Source organism: Struthio camelus, chromosome 1, assembly GCF_040807025.1.
Source record: "Struthio camelus isolate bStrCam1 chromosome 1, bStrCam1.hap1, whole genome shotgun sequence".
Taxonomy (NCBI): domain Eukaryota; kingdom Metazoa; phylum Chordata; class Aves; order Struthioniformes; family Struthionidae; genus Struthio; species Struthio camelus.
This window is the reverse complement of record NC_090942.1, coordinates 51,632,371-51,660,108: the sequence shown is the minus strand read 5'-3', so window position 1 is coordinate 51,660,108 and position 27,738 is coordinate 51,632,371. Positions and strand designations below refer to the sequence as shown.

The 27,738-nt window shown below is 37.9% G+C and overlaps 1 protein-coding gene and 1 long non-coding RNA gene across 19 annotated transcripts; one reads left to right on the top strand and one right to left on the bottom strand.

Moving 5' to 3' along the window:
• Positions 1-684: 684 nt before the first annotated feature.
• Positions 685-26,289, top strand: CEP83 (centrosomal protein 83). Of its 18 annotated transcripts, none has more exons than XM_068937396.1 (18): positions 706-783; positions 2,228-2,294; positions 2,703-2,800; positions 5,667-5,930; positions 6,290-6,440; positions 8,286-8,378; positions 8,686-8,817; positions 12,109-12,360; positions 13,000-13,131; positions 15,622-15,736; positions 17,392-17,536; positions 17,684-17,833; positions 18,477-18,552; positions 19,680-19,837; positions 22,602-22,731; positions 23,620-23,723; positions 24,503-24,683; positions 25,375-26,289. In XM_068937396.1, exons 4-18 carry the CDS (start codon positions 5,782-5,784, stop codon positions 25,558-25,560), a joined length of 2,154 nt encoding a protein of 717 aa, XP_068793497.1. In that variant the 5' UTR covers positions 706-783; positions 2,228-2,294; positions 2,703-2,800; positions 5,667-5,781; the 3' UTR covers positions 25,561-26,289. The 18 variants fall into 18 exon arrangements, with proteins under 18 accessions (XP_068793487.1, XP_068793619.1, XP_068793588.1 ...); XM_068937415.1 differs by having other exon boundaries at positions 2,694-2,800; XM_068937426.1 differs by having other exon boundaries at positions 709-783; positions 2,703-2,783.
• On the bottom strand, positions 19,615-24,741 carry LOC138066709 (uncharacterized). Its single transcript, XR_011140110.1, has 3 exons — positions 24,607-24,741; positions 23,393-23,504; positions 19,615-19,754 (listed from the first exon to the last, which is right to left on the bottom strand). It is a non-coding gene; the product is annotated as an uncharacterized lncRNA (long non-coding RNA).
• Positions 26,290-27,738: the final 1,449 nt, after the last annotated feature.

Genomic DNA, 27,738 nt, shown 5'->3' with positions numbered 1-27,738 from the left:
TTCAACAGAGTGCTGGTGTTCTCATATTGGGGAATGCCACAGAAACAGATGGGGGCGATGCAATTGCTTTTTTAAGGCATTCATTCTTCCTCAAACTATCACTTGCAAATTAACCAACAAAAGGGGACCAAAGCTACCTTCACCGCAATTCATAACCAAAGACGTAAATTAGGACAAAAACGCAAGAACCCTCGACTCCCGTATCTTCTAGTCTTTCCCCTGCCATAGTAACCTTCTTTAAAAGACGTCTGCGGACGGGTAGTAACTCGGACCATGACACTGCAGGCGTAAGCGGGGATTCGCCGTGACCGCCGTGGTGTCCTGCAAAGAACACCGCGAAGACCACCCAAAGACGAACAGGTGGAAGCGATGAGACACCAGCCATGCGGGAACGACAAGGCCACAGGACCCCTCACAGCGACACCCCCCACCGCGCAACCCGCCGCAACGGCCCCTAACGGCCGTTAAGCGCCGGCCGGTGCCGTGAGGCGCCGCTCTGCGCACGCGCGCCCGGCGCCAGGCGGCCCCGCCCAGCGAGCGGCCGCCGCGCGCAGCCTCCCCGCGCGGGGCGGGGCTACGGCGCGGAGGTCGCGCGCGCCCGTTTCCCCGGCAACGCAGCCCTCCCCTCCCGCCGCGGTCTCCTCGGCCTCGCCCAGGGCGGCGGCGCCGCCCTCCTGTGCTCCCAGGATGCCCCGCGGCGGGCGGCGGGCGGTGGCGCGAGCGGGGGGGTGAGGCGCCATTTTTAAATTCCTCAAACCGTTGGCGGCTGGTGAGCGGTAGCAGGTGCGGGGCAGGGTGGTCGGGTGCCGCTGCGGAGAGGGAGGGCGGCCAGCCGGCCCGGGGCTTTCCTGCCTGGGATTTCACCTCGCGGTGTGCGAGCTGGGAGGCCCCTTCGGCCTGTGCTCCTGCTGCGGCCCTGCTCGCTCCTCCCTTGAGCCCGTCGTTGCGGAGTAGAGACCTGTAAACCCGTGAGGAGCGGTCGCCAGCCGGTCCCGCAGCGCGGTCGTCTTTGTCTTCTGTCCTGTCTGGTGCTAAAGGCCTCCTGCGGCCTCTGCGAGCTGGTAGGGGGCTGGTGACCCCCTCAGTTTGGGAGTTGCCCAGCACAAGTAGCCAAGTTCAGGGACAGAAAGACCCTGGTGTGTTTGCATGTTCTCATGTTTTCTTTTCCACCAGTGGGCTTCACTGACGTGCAGGAAGATGCTGATTGTTTTCCTGCACTTCAGGATGTTTGACCCCCATGGTAGTGTAGTGCTGATATTAGTATGCAGTACATGTTAGTGTAGTACAAGGCTTCTCTAGCCATATGTCGTAGGAAAGTCAACAGCTCAGATATCACGGTGACTTACACAAGTGCTCATGCTCGTTATCCAAAATAAAGTCTGTGCACATGCTGTAAGGTGCATATAATCACGTTTCTGCCTACAGGAGCACTGTGGAATATATATACTAAGATGTGATGTGTCCTATCTGAATATCTCTGTCTTAAGTCAGTACGAATGTGAAATACTTTGTCGGTAGAAATGGAAGAAGAATGTTGGTTGTGGAGTATAGAACTATTCGTGACAAGCAACAGTCTATCACATCTGTATGCCTGAGTAAAACTTTGAATGACATTCTAGTAAGCAAAAGTTTCTCATGTGCATTTGAAGGACTCTTGCATGATAGAGTGAAAAAGATAACTGGCATATGATACCTGACTAACTGTTCTCAAATCCAACTAGAAGAGTTATCACATGTAGCTGCCATTCAAAATTTTAGTTTGAACAGTTGTATATCTGGCAATGTTGCCAGTTTCGTTATGTACTAAAGCAAAAATTTGCGTCCTGTGTTAAGATATAGCCTTATTTGTTGTTCTTTGTGTAATAAAAATAATCCTATCTCTAAGGTAAGACAGAAACAGAAAGGCTGATACTTTGCCATATGTAGGGATTGGACACTGTGAAATAGTGCATGCCTAATTGTTGTTGAAATATGTACTTTGAACAGTGCTGTGGAAGAAGTGAAAACAGTTGAAGTGAGATTGGTATGTTCTATAACATAAATCATCCAGATGTTCTCCAAAATTTCTGCATTTACACATGTAAAAGTACTGAGTGTTTATTTTCGCTGGATTCTCTGCTGTAATATCTGAGCAGTTTCCAAATTATAGAAATTCCTATAATAAGGGATTTCATGTTTCCCTTTGATTTTTTCCCTAATATTTATTTTATTTCTATTTTTGAAAAAGTTGATTACTTTGGCTATTGCAAGTTGCTGACGATGGAGTCACAGTGAGGACTATTAAGTAATGAAAGGTAAGCTATTGTGTTTCTCAAATTATATATATATATATTTTTGTTTTTATTCACTTGCTGTTCTTGGCTAGTCTGATCTCTCATGAGTGTGTTGCATAGTCATTTAAGGTGGGATTCCTTTCACTTTGTCTAAAAGCTAAGTATCCAAGTCTGTTCAAGGCTTTGGTTTCATGAGCATCTGAGCTCATGATGTAACAGCTCTCTGCTCCTGAAAGGAGAAAGTCTTGCCCCTCCTTCTGGCCGTCTGCCTCTTTGTTTCTGTCTCCTAACTAGTTCCTGTTCCCTACGCTCGCTATTCTGTAGCTTGTTGTTTTTTAACACGAGCTAACTTGACTCACTGACCTCACGTAAAACTATTGAGTGTTTTTCACTTGGTCAATTTTCTGTTGTCTTATTAAGCTAAATCAGTTCACAGAAGGGTCTGATGAATGCCAGTTCTAGGAGGAAGGATGAAGAAAGAAGGAAAGGAATCTCCTGTTTCTGGTGACAGTAAGCTATTGAACTAGGTACAATTTCTCATTAGTTCATTATCTAGTCTTACTCTGTAGGCTCTTAAGCAGGGATGGGAAAGGTTAGTGTTTGAAGAGTCACTTGCATGAGGCTGTGTGTTTCCTTTGAGTTTCTCACTTAGTCTTTCAGACAAATAGTTGTATTATTTCACAAGATGTTGGCTGGTTGGAGGAAAAAGAGTGAACATATAAAGAGGTCTAGAATTCTGACAAAAGTAAGCAAAAAATGAATTTGGGGCAACTCATACAAGTTTGCAGTTCTGTCACATGATAAAAAATTGGTGAATATAGCTGGAGAACTAATTTTAGAAATAAATAATTGTGAAGGTTATTTAAGGTCTGATCATTGACTATGAGCAAGTGTTGTAGGCTATTAGCACAGAAGAGATTCTTAACTTGTTGGTTTTATACTTATGCTTTGTGTCGCCCTGAAATGGTATTAAATATTCACAGCTCACTAGCAGGAATTATTTTATGTTTTGAAAATGAAGCTTGTGAATTTGATGGAAAAAAATCTTTTTTTTTATTTATAAGAATGTGAGTATGTCAAATATGTTGCTGGTGGTAGATTCAAGGAAGGAGAGCTAGTAAAGTGATGAAATCTTTGATTTTGTACTTGGTCTCACATTTGTTACTGGGAGTGCAGATCATGAAGTTTGCCACAAGATGTCCCTATAAGCCAAAACAGTTTTATTTCCTTAGCTACGCACCGCTTTGGTTTTTAAAGGGTGAAACGGTTGTTTTGTGGGCTACAGTTTTCTTCCTACTCTTTCCTTTTTTCTTTTTCATGAAATCTTCAAGATGCACATCCTGTCATGTACTCATTTGCATGTTTTACAATCTGTGGACTTTTTGATAGCAGCAAAAGTTGTCAGGCAAGTGAGTATTTCCCACCTGTATCAGTTTGGAACTGAGACTACAGAAGGCTGCATTTCTGCTCTTCCATTTAGCTTTTTCGTTTGGTTCTTATGTTTTCAGAAAGCTCTCTTTTTTTTTTTTTTAATGTCTTTGATTTTGTGTATATTAATGCTACTTCAGAAGTACTTCTTGCTCACGTAAGCTAAGAGAATTCAGACCCAACTTTAAATCCTCTCTTCCTGATTCTGAATTTAGCTTAGAATTTGGTATTTAAATTTGGTATTTGGAGTTTATGAAAGCAAAGATCTGAGACAGAGAAAATACTGTGGCTCATTTTTTTGACAGTGATCAGGATAATCCCCTTTCTGTATGCTTAGAAATTCTTAGGTATGTGCTGCCTGGGTTTTCTCTGTATCCTAGAACTTTTCTGTTGTCCCACATAGTTTATGTACTTAGGATCACTGGCCACTTTTCCTCATACAGCTGTTGGTTTAGCAATTGAAAATATAACAATCCTGACTTTGGAAATTGCTGTTGTCCTTTGTTTCTCAAAAACAAACAAAAGTCAAGGATGAAAAATAGATGCTATATTGATTAGAAAGTTCTTCAGGATTTGTTCTATAGAGGGATTAATGCTCAAAATTGCATACACATATAGGACAGTCACTGAGGAGAATGTTCATTATTCTGATTTCTTCTTCCTTCTCCTCCCAGAAAATGTGGATAAAGCAGAATAAAAAGAAGTTGCTGCTATCACTTTGCCTATTCTATTATTGTAACAGTTGCTTACACTGGTGGATTTTCCTCTGACCTTTTCCCATCTTAGTGAGGGTGGAAGAAAACACAGGAAAGAAATTGAAACATAAGATTTTCTTGATGTTACTATGTCATTTGGTGAAATAGGTACTAACATGCAGTGGTTTTTTTCCCTATATGGAAGATGCATTTTGATCTTGCTTGTAGCTCAGAAGTTTACAGAATCAAATTTCAAGTGTTTAAGACAGGTCCGTGAAAGATTTTAATAAACAGTGAAATATGAAGAAGGTGCGGTATTTGCAGTGATGCTTGGGGATTTTAAATTTACTACTATTTCAGTTCTTGGTCATCAGTCCAGTTGGGCCAAAAGGTAAAATGGCAGAGTGGTCAGTTTCAAAGCTTTATAACTTCCCTAAAATTTGCTTACAAGCCTCTTTCCTGCACATCCTTTGGAAGAGTCACTAACAATGAGTCTAGCACAGTATCTTGCTTCTAATATTGGAAAGAACTGAACAGGCATATTATGATACTTCCCCTTTTCTCAGCATCTGGTGATCTGCAGCTTTCTCATCAAAGACAGTCACATTTAGTAAAACTCTTTCTGGAAGGAGCACAAGAAACTACCAGATAAACTTTGAAAATGAGGAAATGACATGTGTCAGTGGTGTATTTCACAGCTGAACTTTGGGCAGCATGGCAGAAACCTGCTCATGAAAACTTGACTCTCCTCCAGAAATGGTTTGACAGGAATTAATCAATGAGAATTATCTGCCGTTCTTCCAGCTGAACGGGTGGTATACTGAGCAGAACAACTTATTAGGATAGTGAAGCGTGCAGTAACTGTGATAAGTAGTAGTAAAAACTGTATTTCTGAGGTTGTGGCCTCTGTTTGAACCCTTGTTAAATGGACATAATTAGTGTCACAGTTTGATTCAAAGTGTACATGAACTGTTGTATTTACTTTTGATGTATCTGTCAGTTTGAGGTGCTTGTGTTTATTTTGTATTGACTCAAATAATCTCTTTTATTAAATTTATCCTGTGGCCCTGGGAGGGCTATCAAATCTCAGGGCAGGCAGAATGAACGGAGAAGAGTTGCCTTTTCAGTAGGAAGTTCCTAGGAGTTACAGCAGAGGGAGGGCTTTTCTGTGCTGGAAGCAAAAGCAGTATTTTAAGTCTTCACAAATACATTCACAAATAAGTTGTGAATATATTTGGTTACTAACTACATGTCCTTGTGTTTGTGTCAGGTGACTTGATCTTCTGGGATGTCATCAGCAGAAAGAAGTGGATGTTGTTATAGATTTGTTATAAATTAATTTTTATCTTGCACTGTTAATAATCACTGTGAACAGTCATCGTAGAATGGATACCTTTGGTGGCCTCCTTCCTCCCATGGTTGGAAATGGTGATACCGCTAGTTCACAAGAGTTACAAAAACTTCTGATTGATGAAAAAATGCGATGTGAACACCATAAAGCAAATTATCAAACTATAAAAGCAGAACATATAAGGTACGCTAATTAAAACAGGTTTCTTCATTTTAGCTGTTAAGAGGTAAAGCTAAATGTTATGCGGAAGTGTTTTTTTTTATGTGTATGTGCTATTTCTGTATTTAAGGAGAGATTTGAGTGTTGTTCATTTTAGAAAATAAACAATTCAAAATACCACAATGCGTATTAGGTAATGTTTCCAAAAGACTTGATATGTTTGAAAATATGGTGTAACTTTTCAATGTGTTACAACAAGATGATATTTAAAAGCTTAGTTCTAACTTAATGATCTTATTTTTGCTTCTGTACCAGAGTTTTTTGAGCATTAAGGTCTGCTTTCAGAGTGTAAATATAAAATAAGCTTGTACTTTGTCTTGCAGGTTACAGGAGGAATATACAAAATCACAAGATGAACTGAAACGGTTGTTAGTTGAAAAGCAAACTGTACATGACAAATTTCAGTTTCTCCTTGCTGAATATCAAGAAGAGTTGCTGGGTAAAACACAAGAACTGGAAGAACTGAAGATGCAGGTGAAATATGTGATTGGCAGAGCTTAATATGAATTTTAATGCTGTAATAGGGCCATGTTTATATTTCTGTTTATTTAACATGCATATATTTAGCTTGAATCTATTTCAGATATCTTGAAATCCACCCAACCTGAATAGTGTTTCTTCTCTGGAGTGACTTTGGGATGAAATTCTCTTTTTTTCTTGTTTAACTGGTCTCCCATATCCTGTTGTGTGCTGCATTAATAGTCAGATTCTCAGTCTCTGAAGAAAAGCTCTGTCAGTGCTCTCTCCTATAACAGGAAGAATCATCTGTCCTAGTGGATAAGCTTAGATGCCTAAATCTGTTATCATGAGTGAACGGAGAACTAGATACTGGTTTCTCTTCATGATGGCAATTCTTCTCATCTTTTTTTTTTTTTTTTTTAAAGTGTTTAAGATGACTTGGGTGACATTTTCTATAATTGCTTGTTTCTTTAAACTAATGCAGGACATAGCTATGATTGTCTGCTGAGCGATCTGAGGGTGACTAGTTTAGATTTAGGTGTCTAGATTTAGGTGAAATGAGTTCCACTCATAAATGACTTCTCTAGAGAGAATGACTTCTCTAATCCTGTAAATCTTTTGAGATACTAACATTGCTATCACTCAGGGAATTTATTTACTTCCTCAGACTTTGGATAAAACTAGTAGCAGCTTTTCAGTGACTAGGTTAAAAATAAGCGCGCATTCATTTTTCAGATTTATTTGCCAGTTTCCTGCCTGTTGATCTGCTAAAGGTGAAGTTTTGAAATTATTATTCTATAATCAAAAGAACTACGCAATGTTCTCTTTAAGGGACTCCTTATCTTTCACAGCTGTTGATGTTTACTCAAGTAGGTTGGATATCATCAGCTTTTCAATACTGGAAAGTCTGTGGTGATTCTGTTACTGACTGAACAACCCAGCTTGTAGGTTGCTTGCTGGACTGTGTTCTAAGATGTTAGAAGTCTTTTGTATAAACTAGTGTTCGTAGGGAGCAAATGCAACATCTAATAAAGCATCTCCAGATGAATGGAGGAGGTCCCTAGACTCTGAATGGAGGAGAGGTGCCTCTGTGCTGTAACTAGAATTAGTCTTTAGAGACTTTAGGGGTACGGAAGAGTGAAAGAGAAGTAGAATAAAGTAGAAACTGTCACAGGTTGTGGATGTGTGCCTATCTTTCTTTATTTCTTAAACTCTTTTTCTTGGTAGTTAGTTTGCTGTTATTGACTGTACACAAGACAACTCTTACCAAAATACTAGGTAGTATTGACATTAAGTTGGGAAATCTTTTCTGATCTCAGTTTCATTTCAAACCAGGAACCATGTATCTGTTAGTACTGTTTTGCATGTATGACCTCACATATGCTTGTGATAGACTATACTGAGATATCCTTTGTTTCTTATGGGCTGTAAACAATATGTTTTGCAAGGAATTGGTTTGGTATTATTCATTTTGACTAAGTGGGATTGGGTCATTTTCTCTTTGGAAAGCTTTTCCAGACAATAATGCTCTATTTTTTATGACTCTCCTCCTCTCCTCCTCTTCTCCTCTCCTCCTCTCCTCCAGGCAAATTTCTTGGCAATTTACCTCAACATCTTTGTTACTTCTGTCAGTAAAATGTGACATTCTAAATGCTTCTTTTATTGTGTTGGAATGTGTTTAGTTAGCTAATATCATGTTTGTTTCCTTCTGTAACTATCACTGAACGTTTTTTTACAAAGACATGGAAAATTCAACAGGATTCCTAAAATCATACTTGAAATATTTTATTGCTAACTGTTTGGTATATCCTAGTAAAAATAGATGAATATGACTAGTTACTTATAGCTTTTTGTTTTAAGGTGCTAACTCCTCAAAAATTAGAATTGGTAAGAGCACAAATGCAGCAGGAACTGGAATCTCCTATGAAGGAACGTATTAAGAAGCTAGAAAATGTAAGTAATAAGTATTTAATTTTGTTTAATTTAGAGTAGGAACCACCAATTTATGATTGTTCCTCACAATAGGAACATTAGGAAATTAAAAAGTTGGCAAGAGAAGCAAAGTATGACATTCCTCATCTAGCACTGATCACTGCTGTTGCTCCAGACAGTGAAGGTTGACACCCTAGAAAATGGAGAAAGATGGATTCAGTTCAATAAGTATAACTTCTAAAATGATAGGCACACTGAATGGACGTTTGAAGGAAATAAATCTGAATCCTTCTCTGACTGAGTTTATTTTTTTTATTGTCTAACTTAGGAAGTGGAAAAATATAGAACAGAGTATAACAAACTTCGTTACGAACATACCTTTCTAAAATCAGAATTTGAACATCAAAAGGATGAACATGCCCGTATTTTGGAGGAGAAGAAAATAAAATATGAGGCTGAGGTATGTGGAGTGCTACAGTAGCTTAAAGTGTATCTGATGACAAAGTCACTTGAACCCTGTGAAAATGTTGGTACTTTGGTGAGTGTCAGTTTGACATAATTTCGTAATGTAGTGTTTGTTCTCTTAATTCTCAAAACGCTTTTATGACTTATCCTAAAGCTGTCTCTGTAGGTTTGTTCAGTGATGTGCTGTAATATCATTTGTACTGTTATAAGTAAGAATAGGCTTGCTTTCTGATAAATGACAGCCAGTAGCTTTGCTTAAATGCTTTTTTAAAATCACATTTGAGGTAGAATTTGAGATATCACCCTAATCTGAAATTAATAGGGTATCTGAGCAACCGATGTAAATTTAAATTTTAAGTTACTTATGTGGCAACTAAGTAACAGGGAGGCAGCAGAAGATATTCTTAATGCTAGACAAGGGTAAATTTTGAAATTAAGTTGGATTGTGACAGGAGTGGTCAAAAGGCTGGTAAAAACTTTGGTAACTATTTTTAAGTTATACTAACCTCTGGATAAATCATTCATAAATTTTTTTTGTTTCAGAATTGGACTTTCAAAAGTATGGCTAAATAAATTGCCAGCTTATGTATGTTTTAAATATAGGCAAAGGTCAAAATGAGAGTTGCATATATCATTTGCATGTTTGATTTAAGTACTTGTCTCTGAGCACGTCCCAAGATGCCAGATTTGAATATATTAGTCCAAACATGAGACACAAATCAAAGGCAATCATCGCTTTCAAAATCAATCCAAATTCACAAATGTAACACATTGAAAACAGCACAGTCCTCCTTCCCAGAGTTAACCCCAGGTGCTGCTTTACAGCCTGCCTCTCTTGTGGGCTTGTTGGATTTGTGCTCATTCTGCAACTGACTAGCACAGTTGCAGAGAATGAGATTACCTTGAGCCCAGGGCACAGTGTGTCCTAGTTCCTCTCTTTCAGAGCCACATCTGGATATGAGAAATGCTAAAACTTTTGCAGCCTTCTTAACCTCCCTCGCCATTTGGCCCAGGGAGCTACAAAAACATCATAATTCCTAAGTGATGGTTTGAGCACGTCATGCAATAATTCTTGGATCTCCTTATAAAAGGGATTTGGAGGGATTCTGCTACAGAATTTGGCTTTTCTCTGTAGAGGTCATTGAGGCAACTTTTAAAAGCACAGTACTGCAAATCAGAGTTTGGAATATAGTTTCCAAATATCAAGAGAACTGAATCTCACACCTTGCTTTCTCACTCTTTTGCCCCCAATCCTCACCTTATATTCAGTCCATGTAACTTATTTTGAAACACTGGGAACTGTATATTTAGAATATGTTCTTTAGTTACAATCTCAAGATTAGTTCATGCTTATTGTACTAACTTGTAACAGCAGGGGTTTTTTTTTGCTTTGTTTTTTGTCTGATAGGGTCAAATCACATTAGCTATCCTTGAGCTACTGTCAAGTTTGAGTACTATTGTAATTGTAGAACTGTAGAATCCCAATTTAGGTTGGAAGGGACCTTCATACGTCTAGTGCAACACTCTGCTCAAAAGAGGTCTAATTAGATGAGGTTGCTCAGAGCCATGTCCAGTAAAATGTTGAATATCTCCAAGAATGGAAATTCAACAGTCTTTCTAGGCAACCTGTTCCAGTATTTAACTACTCTCAAGGTTTAAAAAAAAAAAAATCCTAATATCTAATTGGCACGTTCCGTGTTCCAAATTGCGTCGGTTGCCTCTCTCCCTATCACTATGCACCTCTGAGAAGAGTCTAGATCCATCTTCTCTGTATCTTCTGAACATGTAGTTGTAAACAGCAGAAAGGTCTCCCCTGAGCCTTCTCTTCTCCAAGCTGAACAGGCCCAGTTCTCTCAGGTTGTCCTCATACATCATGCTCTCCAACCCCCTGACCATTTTGGTGGCCCTCTGCTGGGCTTGCTCCAGTGTGTCAATATCCTTTGTTTACTGGACTTAGTACTCCAGATGTCATCTTACAAGTGCTGAAGAGAGGGGAAGGGTCACTTCCCTGGACCTGCTGGCTATGTTCCTGCCAATGCAAGCCAGGATGCAGTTGGCCTTTTTGCTGCAGGGCACACTGCTGATTCATATTCAGCTTGTCGTCTGCTAGGACCCCACGCAGATCCTTTTCTATGGAGCCGCTTCCTAGACAGCGGGCCCAGCTGGTATTGTTGCGTTGGGTTACTCCATCCCAGAGGCACGACATTGTACTTGCTCTCATTGAAAGTCGAGAGGTTCCGGTCAGCCCATTTGTCCAGACTGTCTAGATCCCTCTGAATAGCAGCTCTGCCCTCCAACATGTTGACTATTCCCGTCAATTTGATGTCATCCACCAACTTCCTGAGAGTGCATTCCATCCTGTCCTCCAGGTCATTAATGAAGACATCAAACAGTATTGGAGCCGGTACTGATCTCTGAGGGACCCTGCTATTCACAGGCCATCAGCATGACTTTGCACAAATGATCACAACTCTTTGAGCCTGACAGTCCAGCCAAGTTTCTGCCCATTTAGCATCCACTTATCCAGCCCATATCTCATCAATTTGATAATAAGGAGACCATTGGGAGACTGAGACTTTGCTAAAGTCTAAGTATACAACATCCACTGCCCTCTCCTTGTCCGCAGCACCAGTCACTTTGTACTAGAAAGCAGAGAAGTGGGGACAGGCATGATTTTCCCTGGGTAAACCCTACTTCCAATCACATTCTTGTCTGTCTTGTATTTAGAAATGGCTCCTAGGAGGACTTGCCAGGGACTGAGGTGAAGCTGGCTGGCCTGTAGTTACCTGGATCCTCCTTGACCTTTTTGCCCTTCTTGATGATAGCTGTGATGTCTGCCTTTTTTCCAGTCATCAGGAACCTTCCCTGCCTGTCATTACCTTTGCGAGGCTGTTCTCTATCATCTTTGAGTAGCATCACCCAGCTTCTTCAATATCCTTCCATCTGGTCCCATAAACTTGTGTATGTCCAAGTGGGTTGAATGATCCCTAGCTCTTTCTTCCTTTACTATGGGTAGTGCTTCACTTCCACAGACTCTGCTAGGAGGTTCAGAGACCTGGGAGGCCTGAGGACAAGCCTCATCAGTGAAAACTGAGGCAAAAAAGGCATTAAGTAATGGGCTTTTTGATTATCCTATTCTAAGAAAGAAAACAAACACAAATATAATTTCTTTCTTATTTTTGAAATGCACATTGCTGTTCTTTCCAGAATGCTCAGCTACTGTATTTGTTGCTGTCTGACAGCTAACTAACGTTGAGGTTTATACTTTCTGATTTAAAACTATCAGATAACACGGCTGGATAAAGATAAAGAAGAACTCCATAATCAGCTGCTTAGCATTGATCCGACAAGGGACAGTAAACGCGTGGAGGTACTCTCCAGAGAAAAGGCACAACTACATCAGAAGTTAAAAGGCTTAGAAGCAGAAGTAGCAGAACTAAGAGCAGAAAGAGAAAACTGTGGTGTACAAGCAGAAAATATTCAAAGAGTACAAGTACGACAGTTAGCTGAGATGCAGACTTTGGCAAGGTCTCTAGAGGTAAGATTGTTTTCTTTTTCTTTTTTCCTTTGTTTCCATGTAGAGCCTAGTGAGAGTAATACTTGGCCTGATGAAGCCGTCACTGAAATCACTGGTAATTTTGCCATCAATTCCACAAGAGAAGACAAAATCGCAAATGCTGCGATTTCAGATTTAAAAACAAATTACAATTACGTTAGGAGTCATGAAAGAGCCAAATTCAGATCTTTGGTACTGTACTAAAGCTCTGGGTCTTGAGTCTCTAATATTAGCAGTAATTATATTTTATTACCTCTCCATGAAGTTAACTCTTCAGTTAGTATAACTGCATAGGCCAACATATGCTATCTTTATGAGCACCACTTAGTGCATACCCGTGTTTAGATCTCAGCAGTTTACTGATATGAATACTTGCTGCTTCCTAAGCAAGTCCAATTACCTCTGCCTCTTAAATTGAAGATGTGGGGGATTCTGTGCAGGCAGTGTTAGAAAAACCCATTGTTACTTTTGAGTAAAATACTTTATTGGAACACGCTATCCAGCAAAGATAAACATTTTGCTATATATATGATGTCAGTAATGTCTGGAAGCCCAAATCAGTTGAACCATACAGATGAATATCCTGCTCCAAAAATCTTACAAATACCTTCTTTATTCAAGGCAGAAAAGAAGTCAGCTGAACTACAGGTTGATCGCATTGAGAAGGAACTGCAGATGAGTCATGAGCAAAACATTCTTTTAACTAGCAAACTTCACAAATCTGAACGAGAAGTAAATTCCTTAGCTGCTAAAGTAAGTGCTTTTATGATATCTGAAATACATTTTTCATATGTTATTTTTTTCTGTTTGTATTTTACATTAAGAATAAAGTAACAATTTTTTCTCCTGTGACTTGAAGTAGGTTTTTTCCATTTTCAGTTGGTAGATATAGAATATGTGATTTTACAGGCAAAACATTATCCCGAAGAATATCTCTAGAGATTGAGGTTATGCCCTTTATATTTCATTTTCTAGATGCTTTTTCTAAACAGAAAAGTGCTCGAAGAGATGTATTTACGTTCATATTTTCATTACTCATGAAGATAGCCTTATTCGATGGAAACGAGCATTACTCTTTCATAAAGTGCAATAGAACTTGAAAAAAACACATGTATATATTTATTCAAGATATGGCTTCTGGAGATTGTAAAAAGTATGCTCTGAGTGTGCTGCATTAGCTACAGGAAGCATCCTGCATTGGCATCACCTGCTGAGATTTAGGTTCTATTAGAAGCAGGATAGTCGCCTTAGTGCAGCGTTCTATGTGGGCTAATGCCAGTGTAGCTTGTTAGAAATGTTTCTGTACAGCACTGGTAGCAAGTTTAATCCCCTGTGTTTTCTCATTCTTCTGGAAAGGTTTTAGGTATTTCAGGACTAATCATAAATCCAGTAATTTTGGTCCTATATATTCAGTTGAACGCAGAATTGTTTTAACTGCTAAACTGACTTAAAGCTATCCTGCATTTCTGAATATACTTTCCAAAATAACACTGATATGCACTCTATATGAGTGTGACGGTCAATACTGGCATAATATGTCTCAGAAAACACATAATACAGGAAAAATACTGTAACTTTTTCCATGGTTCATCTTTAACAGTCTCAGAATTCATTAAAAACAGGCTTTACAGTCAGTACTGAGGTCTCGTAATTTATAAGTGTGGACTATTTCAATTTTCCAGTAAAGTTCTAGCTTACCATAAGAATAGGATATAACTATACCAGTATTATAAACCTGTTTATAGAGCCTGTCATACTTGTCTAGCATGAATAATAAATAGGAGGAAGAGTCGTAGATAATAACTTCTATTTATCTTCATCTTAAAAAAAACCTTTTTTGTTAAACCTTTTCTATCGGGAACCTTTTAGATTATACACAAGGTGAGCACAGTCTTGATGTTGTATTAACTGGTGTTCTCTGCTGGCCTCCAGACTTAGGAGAAAATTAAAACACTCAGTGGTGTTTCTTGAAGGGAGGAAGAGTAGAAATTCATTACTATATACTGCTTCTCCCCACACTTTTTCTGCACCAGCTCAGTCTTATTTCTGAGCACAAGCATACACATTTATCTTCTGGATTTTGTACCTTAAAAAAGCCACCTTAAAACTTTGCTGGGGGCCTTGAAGTGTTCTCAACTTCATATTTAAGCAACCAAATCCACCGTGTAGTTACTTAATAAGCTACTGTGTCATTCTTAACCTTTTGCCACTTGTCTATGCTAGCAGGTTGTAATTAGATTTGTCACTGTGAATGGATTTTCATTATAAGCGCTTTCCTCTAGGTATTTAATTCTCATTGACCGTGTAATTACTATGTAGAAATGCCTAAACTATAGAAAGTTTCCATGCAAGCAGTAATTGTCTTTGATGATTTGATGTTCTTAAAGCCACTGCTTTTATGAGGCAGTTTGATGAGCATGTCACAGTTGTAGAGAAGTATTTGATTTAAAATGCACTTTAAAACTATGATGACCTGGATTTTGAGATAGTATTGTAGCACTCCAGGATGTTGAGGGGGCTGTATGTAGTTATCAAATGGAAATGACTTGGAGGAATAACGGATACTCTGTTTTTGCGTATCACTGCTCCATTTCACTTTAGGGAGATTACATCTAACTTTATTCTAGCTTGATTCTATCGAATGTGGAGTATTTGCTCAGAAACCCAGTTTTCATAGGCAATCCTGTGCATATGTGCATGTATCACCAAGGCTTTTTAAAAGAATAATCTTTCCAGCCTGTAGCTTGTAATCACTGGCTACTTATGTATGGAGAATATGTCCATAGTCAGACAGCCTCGTTCCTGCAATGTAGACAGCCTCGTTCCTGCAATGTGTATTGTCTTTGATTACTTTTATTTTTTAATCAGGGAATATACAAAACTTGCGTTTTAAGGTGACCGGCAATTTGTTCATGAATTGTTAGTGTCTGACTTGAGGAATTAATGAAAACTTACAGAAGCACTAAGTATGATTTGGGGAATCGGATCACGTCAATAAGCTTTAGTGGTACAGAGTCTATATAGTAGTCTTTAACATGACTTACAGGAGTGGATATTCTGGAATGTTTTTCAGGAAAGCAGTGAATGAAAAAATTATTTAAAAAGGTATATGTAGAATAAGCATAGGCTGCCATTATTTAGCAGTTTTTCTTGTTAGCGAAGTAGCACATGAAAAACATACAGTAAAGCTGCTGATATATATTTTTATTTTCAGTTGATTTGGTTTTATTTTCTAATTTATAGGTAGAAGAACTTAAACATTTACATAAATTAGAAGTAACAAATATCAAACTGGAGGCAGCAAGAACAAAGAGTGAGATAGAAAGAGAGCGAAACAGGATTCAAAGCGAAATGGATGGTAAAATGTTCAATTAATTTCAGTGGTTTCTTTTGTAACTTTCAGTTAGAGCAATATTACAATTAATTTTCCTCCAAACGTCCCCCAGCAATCTTAACCTCTTCCTCTAGTCTAGATGATAGATCTGAAAATTAATTTTGCTATCTAACTGTTGTATCATTTGATTGACTAGGGTAAGAAGAAGTTATAGAACAATTTGTAGTTATGTAAATTAGTGATTTTTTTGATACAATTTGAGCATAATCTGTTTCAAATCATGTACTTTATAGGTTAATTTAAAAAAAAAAAAAATTGCCAAATTCCACAGTCTTTCACTTGACTTGTAACCTTAACACATCTAGGACTTTGGTGGTTATTTTGTACTCTGATTCTGCATCCATGGAACTGACAACAATCAAGTACGGCGCTCATGTGAAACAAAATATAGGGTCTAGCTCATTCTTAGAAGAAAATAGGCAGTGGTGTAGGCTACCTAATTCAAAGCTGAGCCTATAGGCAACCTGAAATAACCTTCCAGAGTGAAAATAATGCTAGTATACTAGTTCTATGCTGATGATTTAAATCAGTACACAGCTTTTAAGTGGACTGTCATCACTGTGTAGGTCTGTGTCATGAGCCCAGATATCCCCCCAAAAATCCCAAAATGGTACCTTCATCTTCCTGGAACAGTTGCTTGTGTTCACTTGCTTTAATATTTAGTTCCTTGAGAGCATCTAAAAAGTGTTGATTTCTGTATCGGCAACATACCTGTACTATCTTGCAAACTAAAAATGTTGGGGCCTATAAAATATGAAACTAAATGCAAATAAGATTTATTTTAAATTTCACAAAATCATCTACCTTAAAGCTAACTTAAAGTTGCGGTGGAATTCAGTTTTTATCACTGAATTAGCTAAATAGCCAGGAGTTGTTGCTATAGAGTGTAATCCTATTTGCCAGTGAGCACAGAAGCCTTGGTTACGTTTTTTTTCATTTGCATCTTTAGTTCCTGCATATTGAGTCACAATTTTCAGAATTGCTTAATTTGGTAATATTTCTCACTCTGATTGTTTTCTCAAGTTTGTGGAGTTGTTTTTTGAGGTTTTTTACTTTTAATGGTAATACAGTCCTCACAATTTGTAACTGATGTTGCATGTAAATATTATCGGTGCTCTTTCCATTGCATCTGATCTGAGTGGATGAAAATGGGAGTTTTGCTGTAGACAGGTTACTGCAATTTCACTAGTTGATGGTTATTCATTTCCATAAACTTCATCTCCTCTTCTGTGAAAATAATACATTGTCTGTCTTAACCTTTTCATAGCTATGGTGGAACGTTTTTATCCAGGCACAACTGCTTAGCAGAAATTGCTTTGGACTTTAAATCTTATACTATCAGCTGTTTATTTGTGTGTGTTAAAATAATAAACCTGTGTAGACAGTCATTCCAGTGTAATAGTTGCTTTTAAAAAGTTTTCTGAAATGTTGCTGTTACACTAAAAAAGGCCTAGTCTATTATGTTTTTTGTTTTTTTTTTTTAAAACATGTGTTGGAATATATATGAATGAACTGTGAATTTCAGCTCCCTTTTATTAGTGTGTAATGTTATTTTAGTATTGGATTTAATCAGGTTGATATCAATAGTGACTTTTAACTTTTTTTAACATATAATGCAGGATTGTTGTCAGACAACGAAATTCTTAAAGCAGCTGTTGAACGCCATAAGGTGCTTTTAGTTGAAAAGGATCGGGAGCTAATTCGTAAAGTGCAAGCTGCTAAAGAGGAAGTTTTTGAAAAAATTGCAGCATTACAGGATGAAAAGTATGTTTGTTGATTTATTGCTCAACTTCTAAAAGGGCTGGGGAAGACTATTCTGAGTAACTTATTTCAATATTCTTAGCAACTAAACACTTTTTTTGGCACTTGTCATTGTCATGGTTCTTGTGTAAATATTGACTGCTATCCCAGGTTAGAACTCGAGAACAGATTAGCTGATCTAGAGAAGATGAAAGTTGAACAAGATACTTGGAAGCAATCTGAAAAGGATCAGTATGAAGAGAAACTGCGTGTTGTACAGTTGGCAGAAGAATCTAGCAAAAAGGAACTTCAGCGACTGCGGTAGTGTGGCTTTTCTAACCTTAATACAAATTTCACAAACCTTTTTCTCCTCATTTCTTTACAGTATTCAGTATAGAGGATTATTATTTATAGGTACATAGATGTTCATTATAGTAAATGAAACAAAATTATCTTCTGTAAAAGAAAAATATGCTGTTTAAAAAAGTAATAAATTTTAGAAGTTGGAAAGAAAAACTTTATGCTTTTCATAAACATTTAAAGAAATAACTGGATAATAAAATCGTCTCCATGTTGGCTACTGGCATAGCCCAGCATTAGTGGAAACTATTTCTCTTTCCATAGTGGAGTAACATCAGTAACTGGCAAACCAAGACCCTAATAGGAGAGTTCTTTGAGTAGGTTATTACAACACTCAGTGGAGTTGTTTTGCTCGTTTTATCCTACTGACCTTCATACAAATGATATAGTGAAAGTCATATTCCAAAAGCAAACAAATCAACATATTTCTGACTCCCATATGAATTCTAGTTATCAATAAAAATAGACCTTTAAATCATTGTTTAGGAATTGGAAAGACTGATAAATATTTGTGCAATATATTCTATTGTCAGACTGAATTGTCTGAGCTTCTAACAGCTGTATTTTAATTAGATAAAAATAAGGATGTTGTATACAATTTTAGATTAAAAATTCAACAGCAAGCTATTCAGACAGAGGAGTTAGAAGAGAAGAAAACTGAAGCTGCTGATCTAAAACAGGTAAGAGTTTATTGCATTGTAGTGTTTTATAGAGAAATTCCATCTTTCTTGCAGTTCCCAAATCCAGTATTTGAAGATTAGACTGAATTTGTAAGGCTTTTTTTCCTGAGGGACAATACGTATACAACAGACATTTAAATGCAAAAGTGTTAAGAAATCACATATGCTTTCTGGATCTGTATAAATGGATTACAGCTTTTGTTCCATGCATTTTGTCGGTATCAAGGATTTCAAAGCTGGATGTTTATAGACTGGTATATTGAACACGGTTATGCACTATTTAACTGGAGATTCAGTTGCCATGGAGATTTATAAATTGTTTCTTGGTAATGCTTTGCATTTACACTGCGCCTCTCATCTGAGGTTCTTCAAGTGCTTAACAGTTGTTTCATAAACTAGGGTAAAGAGGTATATTTCCATTGCAAAGTGAATTGACGGCAGTGTTGAAAATAAAGCCTTATTCTCTTGACTCCTGCTCGCCTATACTGTTATTTAGTAGGTAGGAATGTAGATGTGCATCAAAGAAGCCTGCAACACAAGCTGTTTGCACTTGAAATTCAAGGCAATATATTTTTTTCTCCATCAGGAGATGGGGCATCTGTGAGTGTACGTGTAGGAGGGGAGAAAAGAAAGGGAAACAGTCGTCATCTCTGTGTGCTGACAGTGAACTGTGGACTTATAAGACTCTTCACAGTTATTTGTTCTTGCAAGCCAACTGTTTCAGCCACCAAGCTGTCAGACAGCTGGAATCAGCATTGCACGTTATGAGAGTGAAGAGTCTGTGTAGCTCCAAAGCTCAGCTACTCTGTCTGGTTTGGTGCTCTAGTTATGTCCCAGAGCTGTACAGAACGTAGGATGTCTTAGGTCCTAGGAAACGTATCAGAGACTAATGACTTGTGCCTCCCTTTCTCGTTTTAACCAGAATAGAAAACTTTCTCCTTGTCTAGTGATTTATTGTAAAGCTTGTGGAGAAGCTGCCGAGTAAGGAGAAAGGGAGCAAATAACAGAGGCTTATCAAAACCTAGTGCAGACAGTTGGTATTTCCATTTTGCTCCATCTCAGTATCTCAGAATTAGTTGTTAATTATTCATGTATCTTCTCAAATGAAAAACTGCATTTCTTTGTAGCAAATTCATGATCTGCAGCTCCAAGTTGCCTCACTTGCTCAATCGGAAAATGATTTGTTGGATTCCAATCAAAAGCTGAAAGAAATGATAGAAAGGTTAAAACAAGAATGTCAAAATGCAAGGAGTCAGGCAGAAAAAGCTCAACTGGAAACAGAGAAGTAATTTTTTTCTTCTTTTCTTATCCTTTTTCTTTTTGTATTGCTGTATTCCTTTCATGTGGATTACTAACTGTGGATTGTAGATTCCAAATAAAGTCTGAAATTAGACCTGAACAGGAAATATAGGACAATTGTAGAAAATGGTTTTACTCTCTGTTATGTGGCATATATAAAAGCTTTGCTAGTGATAATTTCAAAAATAGGAATTTGTTTCCATTCCTGTCTGTGGCAAATAATTCTTGACTAATGAAATATGCTGTGTCTATAAAATGAGATCCTGTTTCTACTGAAGTGAATGCCATACTTCCATAAGTTTGAATGGATCCAGAGTTTCACACACAGTTCTTGTAAGAGTGTCTAGCATAAAGGGGAAAGGTGTTTAAACATTGTATTATGCTTTGAAAAGGTTTCAGGGACTGAATCTGTGTATGCACGTATATATATTTTTTTCTTTCCTCTCACCAGATCCTTTTAGCTGATATGAGGCAAGTAAAAGCTTTTTTGAGCATCTTCAAGTTGCTTCCACTAAGTTAAAAATCTAATCAATTTAATGATTGATGTTTTTTTCCCAGTTTTTCCATTACTGTATGAGCTTGACAATCAAAATATGGTAATAAATGCTGAAGGAAACCAAATATTGTTCAGGGCCAGTACAGTAACGAATGCTTTCCTGGAATTTAAATATTCGTTTGTCAGTCTGAAATGACTATTTAGTGTTTCATAGCAAAATACCCGAATACATGTTTAAGTTTTACTGGATTGTTGTGTGTGTGGTGGATTTTTAAGAAAGTCCATGTCCCAGATCAAATAGAAAACTTTCAAGAGATGTAATATGGCATTTTTCATCTAAACTTTGCTACAAAGTGTTACTACTATGGTAAAACTGGTTGCACTGACATCATTAGTCTAAGTATTGCTTTTCAGTTTAATATTTGGGTTGATTATTGCATTGGGATCACACAGAAAGTTCAGTTGTTAGTAGTATGTTAAATACATTGGATATTTATTGTAGAAAGGTGTTTTCATATTCTGAGTGAGATAATCTCACTGTCACGGACCTTTTAAAATAGTGTGAATGGGCTATAGGCTCTTTTACCAGAGAGGAACAGTTTTTCTTGGGGAAGGCAGTGAAAGGAGCTTGGCAGTCCCCTAAGATCATTTTATAAATATGTAGAGAATGGGACATACCAACATCAAGACTGATACTGCGGAAATTGAGAAGTTTTGCAACCTACAGGTAAGCCCTCCCAGACTGCGCTACTTTTGCAGTGGGAGCCTTGGCACCTCTTTCCGTTCTTTTTCTGACTCTCTGGGCGATGCACAACTTCCTTGCTCAGTTCAGTATTGTTACAAGCTTGAACTCCAAGAGTTAAGCCTCACCAAAGCTGTAGGTTAACTTAAAGAGGAAGTGAAATAAGGACCAAAAGATAAGAAAGCCCAAGATAAACAGCTTAAGATAAGTTAAAATAATGCTAGTTGGGCCATGAGTAGGCAAGGCAGCTGCCTGCTTGGGTGTGTCTGGCTTAGGCTTGGAAACAAAAATCTGAAATGAGGAAATGGCTAAAAACACACTATGAGGTTGATAGAGATGAGAAATGAGCCCAGGCAGGCACTTGTTAAGCTTTTTACGAACAGTGTTAGGTCTCTATTGGGACATTTTTAACCCCTATTTCCATTGAATTTCTTCTAATGTCAAGCAGTGCTTTTAGAAAAAGCTCTTTGGTTCCTTCATAGTAATAGTTATTTACAGTTAACAGCAAAGTACAAACCCCACTGGCTCTGCTAGAAAAGCTGTGATGTGTACCAAGTGGGCCAGGATTCTGGTTCTAATTTGAGAGCAGATACCTTAAAATCCTTCCACTGTAGAGAAGGTTAAAGGGTGTTTGGTGAGAAACTTACACCGATGTGTTCAGAGTCCCTGCAGGGGAACTGCATCAGCCCAAGACTGGAGTGGTATAGGTGCACTGGCACCAGTCCCTAGACAGCATTTCTTAAAAACTGCACAGAATCTCATTATATGGCTGTTATACAGGATTATACTTAAATATGTAAGTAGTTCTTCCTTACTCAGACACAATGCAGGTAGCCCAGACAAACAAGACTGAAGAGAGAAACTGGGTTCTTTGCAATGAACTGGCAAAGAATACAGTCTAATTTTAAGATCTTTTAAGCATGCAAAGTTCCAAAGAAATAACGTGTGTTACTCTTGGTTTGCGTTCAGCTAGGAACCGTATCAGTGGGAGCTTCCTATTGTGTTGGTGTTTATTCTGGTCAGGAGCACACATTAGTCAAGTTTGTACTTCTCTAATTCAAAGGGAGTAGTAGGCCATGTATGGCAGCAACCTATTTTTCACGTCTTATATTCCAAACAGAGAAGATAGCTGTCAGTTCTTCTGACAGCGGATGTTTGGCATAAGCTTTAGTTGTCTGCCATTGTGTTCCAGGATGATTATTTGATTTGAATTTAGAATTTTTCTCAGGACTGTGTGGGAACATGCCAACCCAACAAGCAGTCGACAATAAACTAGCTATTGGAATCAGTTTTCAAGATTTGCTGCTCGTAGATGAACAAAATCAATGATGATGTTAATGCACAGGTTCAAATTTGGTGCATCTGGAGCACAATCAAATTTAAATTGGATGCTTCAAATGTTTAAGGCAGGAGTTGTGAAAAGAAACATCTATTTCAAGAGCCCTAAGAAATTAATCTGAAGTGCTGCTTTGTCTATATAACTTTCTAATCTTTTTACTTGACTTTTCTAAGGACTTTAGAATACAAACGTATCGAATGGCTGGAGGAGAAGCATGAACTTACTCAGCGTATCACAGAAAGAGAAGAGAAATATAACCAAGTGAAGAACAAGCTATGTCGAGCTGCTGTTGCTCAAAAAAAGGCATGTTGACTCTTCCTTTATGCATGATGCAGCTTATGAAAAGTTCAGCTTTATTTTGGGCAGCTAGAATTGTTTTAAGGGATTATTTGCAATCTGTTATACATAATAAAATATATCAGGTTCTTCAAGATTAGCATTGAAATAGATTCAAGTGATACGTAAAAGAATGTTACAACCAACAGCTTTGTTGAAAAGTCATCAAAGATTTTGTGAGTCGTCTTGTACATATACGGTTAAATTTAAGAGGTGGGCTTCCTTAATTAGTAAGGGTGATGTTTCAGATACCAGCCAGATGATGGTCTCCTTTTTCCTGATTATGTACGCCCCACCAATTTTGTGTTGCAATGTGGTACCCTTCATGGATGTCTTTTCCTAAGCTTGCTTTCTAGGAAATAGCTTGAGAGGAAAAGCTGGTTAATTTTTTATAAAAGCTCAAGATTAATTGGCAGTTTTATACATTGTGCATATACAAGTTATGAAATGAACAACTAGGTTCGTTTAAGCTTTTAGGGTTGTTCAGAGCTGAGGTTAACATGAGCAAAAAAGGATCACAGAAGAAAGTATGCCTTTTTTGTGTAATGCTTGTGTTTATACATGATCTTTTTTGAAGAATGACCTTTGTCATTCTAAAATACAGTTACTTTCCCAATGAATGACTTACAGATGTGCATCTTTCAGTCACAGTTCTGGATCATTTCCCATCTCTTTTGTTTCTCCTCATGGGATTCAGAACCTTCAAACAATACAGTGCCTCGTCTTAAAAATGGAAAATCCTAAAAAAAAAAAAAAAGTCACAACTTGAAACCATGTGCAATATAGATTTAACTTTTACAAGATCTAGTACATCAAAGCATTACTTGGCTCAATTTGACATGTCTTGTTGGACAGAGAAAGACTCTCAATGATAATAAACACAGGAGGATGCAAGAGAAACTAGAACTTTTGGAAGCCAAGATAGAAGAACTAGAAAAAGAAAACCAGGTGTTAAATAGGTAATAAACTACTTTCTCTTATCTTATATATTCTTTGAAAGACAATATATGCCCAAGATCAGATTTACAGATATGAAGTATGCCACTTAGTTTAGTAACTGAGGTCCAATTTATTGCCATTTTCAGTATTAGAGTTCTTCTTTGAATGGAGTCTCTTTATGATAGTTGTGTTTGTTTGTGTGGTCAGCTAAGAATTCATAAGATGACTGCAGGGCTGTCTCTTTTCAGGAGGAAATGGAGGAAGAATATCTGAAGACAATATAAATATAGGTGCAGGGCTCCCTTCAAAAGAAGGAAGATGGGTGAAAAAGGAGGTGCCACAGAGAAGCAGTGTTAGAGTTGAAAGTACAGTATGTGATAATAAGTAGAAGACAGGAAAGAAAAAGACTTCAGAATTGCAAATGAAACAGACTAACATCCTCTTGGAAGGACAAGCTCCTTTTTTTTTTTTTTTTTCCTTTTCATTGAACCACCTATGGAGAACTTGATTCAAGTAATTAATTTAGTGTGGCTCACTACTGTTCATGCTATTAAAATCTTAATTTATTCCATCTACTGAATAAATTCTAATCCATAATATAGCAGTTAGCTTAAGGTGAAGAGGGACTTTCAGATAGACATTTAGGCAGAAGAATAGAAAGAGATCTTGCACCTTAATTTCTTTCTGGTATATTGTTTTCCTTCTTCGGGATAGTATACAGCAGAGCACTCATGGAGAGGTATGCTTGCATGTTGGCATACTAAATATTTTGAGCAATAAGAAATATCTTATTTCATAGGCAGAATGTTTCCTATGAAGAATATACACGCCTCCAGAAGAGACTAAAGGACTTGCAACGTAGACACAATGAATTCCGGAGTTTAATTCTGAATCCTAACATACCATCGCTCAATCCAGTCAGTATAATGTCATCATCTGCCTTGCCTCCTGGGCCTGAAGTGTCCTTTCCCCTTCTTCAGGTGGTGATGTATTACAATAAGAGAAACTAATACAAGAAAAGAGGGTGTTAGAATAGTAGTAGGCCTTAGTCTGAAGGAAGAAAGGAATATTTGATCTTTGAACAGAGAAGTAAACTTTGAGGAATGCTACCAGTGCTGTTCCCTTCCTCACTGTATGGAAGAGTTCTTGACAAGGATACGGTGCTTCAGAACACAGCAAACGGGCAGTTTTAACCCTATTCTCAATACTTTACCATTCTGTTGAAGGGCTTTGAATGGCTCCTTCTGTACAAGGAAGTATCATTGTGTTAATCTCGGGCTGTGTTTTCAGTAGTAAAAAGGAGTATTGCTACCCTTGACTTCTTGTGTGGTTGAAAGGACTTTATTTATTCCAGCGAGCTTCTGAGGGAGCAGATCTCTCTGAGTGAGGCCGACCAGGCTACACTTACTGATTCTTGGTAACTGCAACAGGGCTTCAGCCCAGCGTGCTGCTTCTACCTGTGAGCAGGAATTCTTGTATGCGTTTCCTGCTGATGCTGTTTGTGATGACTATGAGAACAATAACCACAAAAACTGCAGAAAAATATCTTAATGGATAAGGGCATTTTGAACTTCACAATTTTATTTTAAAATCATTACTAAAAAATGGCAATTATTTTGGTCCCTCATAGGTGTTGCAAAATGTAACAGAAACACTTTTCTTAATTTCAAGGAGGAACAACATCAAAGGGAGCTTTCTCTGCTTCGCAAGCGGCTGGAAGAACTAGAAACGACACAAAGAAAACAGCTGCAAGAGCTCGGACCATCAAGAGAGCGAGTAATGGTGGGAGCATACAGAGACTTAGCTAGAAACAAACTACCTGAAGAAGATGATGCACAAAATGAGGAATCTAAATAAAATGTGCAAACTCTACCTACTGTTAGTTTTCAATAGCTTATTTTTTGTACATGCTTTTATTTAATACTTTGCCAAAAACATGCTTGTATGTGCCTGAATAGCATAAAACCTATCCTGCATAGTTTTGTATTTTTCATAGACAGTAGGAAATAATCAAATACAAGGATTCAAAACAAAGGAATCTAGGAGTAACTCCATTTTGAAAACCTTTTTATATAAAATGATATAAAATCATCTGGAAGTCAAAACATATGGAATAATCTTGTTGCACAAAACTTTTAAGAACGTCTCTCAAGGTTTGGGTTGTGCTGATATTTAAAACATAAATTAAAATCAACTTGTTTGGAAAAATCTTTTACAACATCTTTGGTAATATTATCTTACCTTCAGTGTAGAAGTTACTGTATCAATGTGGAGTTTTGCTGGGTTGCCATTTGGATTTTTATTTTTGAAGTTCCCATGCACACAGACGGGATGAAGTGTAATGGAAAAAGTGATGAAAATTTTGATTTTCTGTTCTTGACAATGTGCCTCTTGTGTTTTTACAAATATATTATAACAGGAAGAAGCAATAATCAGGTTCTTAAAAATAATGTAGTAGAGATTAAGTATAACAAATTGCCTTCACATTATGTAAATGTATGTTTGTAATTGTACTGTAATGTGTCTGTTTACTTAACTACAGTGAAATCTATTTATTCAAGATTTAATATATATATTTTAAATCTTCTTTGTATTTTTTTCTTCATTATCAGTTTAGTAACAGAAATGTGTAAAGGATCAATTTATTTTTCTTTAAATGACTTGATAGCGAAAACTTTCCTGGAAGTGCAGGAATGATTCTTTTTTTTTAATCTCGATTTTCAAGATATTGCAGTGAAGCTATATTACAGTGAGATATGTAGGGGGATTTCTTTTAATAGTTTATTCAATATTGTCATAATGCTGTAGTAATGGACAACTGAGTAACCAAATTACATATGGTGACATTGTCATTAATATTGATTCAACTTTGCTCTCCAGCTTCTGCATTTTTGATTTTCTGTACAGTAGGTAAGTATAAACATTGTTGTATTGTATTTTCTTGGGGAATTTTTTAGATTGTTCTCTGAGGAAAATAGTGTATTAAGCCTGTAACTATCAGAAGTAATGGAAGCTATTTCTCATCTCTCCTGGCGAACTAATCTAGAAAATGTAACTATCTGCATCTGAGCTGGCTTTGCCAAATGTACTGTTCATTAATGTTTAAGTATACCAGTACATGGTGAAAGATGCATAATGGTTGCCAACAACCTCTTATTTCTGTCCACAACACTGGGCATGGTACGTTCAGCAAGACTTCAGCAAGACTGATCTCAGAGAAGGGGAAAATTTATACTAACTAGGGCTGTCTTAGGAACCCACTTCTTGTAGGGTAAAAAAGGGTAATAGTGGGAGGAAGAACATGTTTATCTACAGGTTTGTGGGTTCTCTTTCCCCGTAGGTCTCAGACTTTTTTGGGAGAGGAGTTAATTTCCTGTCCCTGCAGGGTCCCCTCCCGAAAGAACAGTTATCAGGCTGTCCCCTTTTTTTTAACACTTTTAACTTTTAGAAAGCTTGTCATCAAGCTGATTGCCTGTCTTCAATCAGCCTCTGAGCCCCGGAGCTTTAGAGCACTCAAGCTGCAGCACCGCACCAGCTCCTGAAGGCTGGGTGGAGGTGTGCTGCATGTCTGGCCTGCCTCCAGCCCCCTGGTAGGCCCCAGGGGCTGGGGGGTGCAGGGAACCCCCCTCTGCAGCTGAGCCCCTGCAGTGAGTTAGCTGCTCCGTTTCAGGCCAGTAACTCTCCATCCCCAATGTCACCTGATGGTGAGTGGTACCTTCCTTTTTTGTACGGCCCAACTTCAGCCTCACGAAATATGGTGTCTACTCACGTGGCTGTGCCTTAGGGACTTTACAGAGCTGGAGTCAGGGTAGTACTTAACTGACTGGCAGTGTCTCGTTCTCCGTTCCTTGCGTGACCTCAGCACTGCTGTAAGCTGTGCTTTCTTTCAAGATAATTAGTCATTTCTAAATACACGAGCTAATCAAAATAACCTTCAAATGCATTTTATTCTAAATAAACCCATACAAACACCAACATGTATTTCTCATTTGCACTTTTTTAACCATTCATTTTAAACAACAGATAACTTCTGTA

Bases quoted from the DNA above. Each gene is read 5' to 3' on its own strand.
- CEP83 (XM_068937386.1), top strand. From the start codon at position 5,782: ATGGATACCTTTGGTGGCCTCCTTCCTCCCATGGTTGGAAATGGTGAT. The intron at 17,834-18,476 runs GTAGTGTGGCTT...ATACAATTTTAG, and splicing joins AAGGAACTTCAGCGACTGCG to ATTAAAAATTCAACAGCAAG. The intron at 19,838-22,601 runs GTAATTTTTTTC...GACTTTTCTAAG, and splicing joins GCTCAACTGGAAACAGAGAA to GACTTTAGAATACAAACGTA.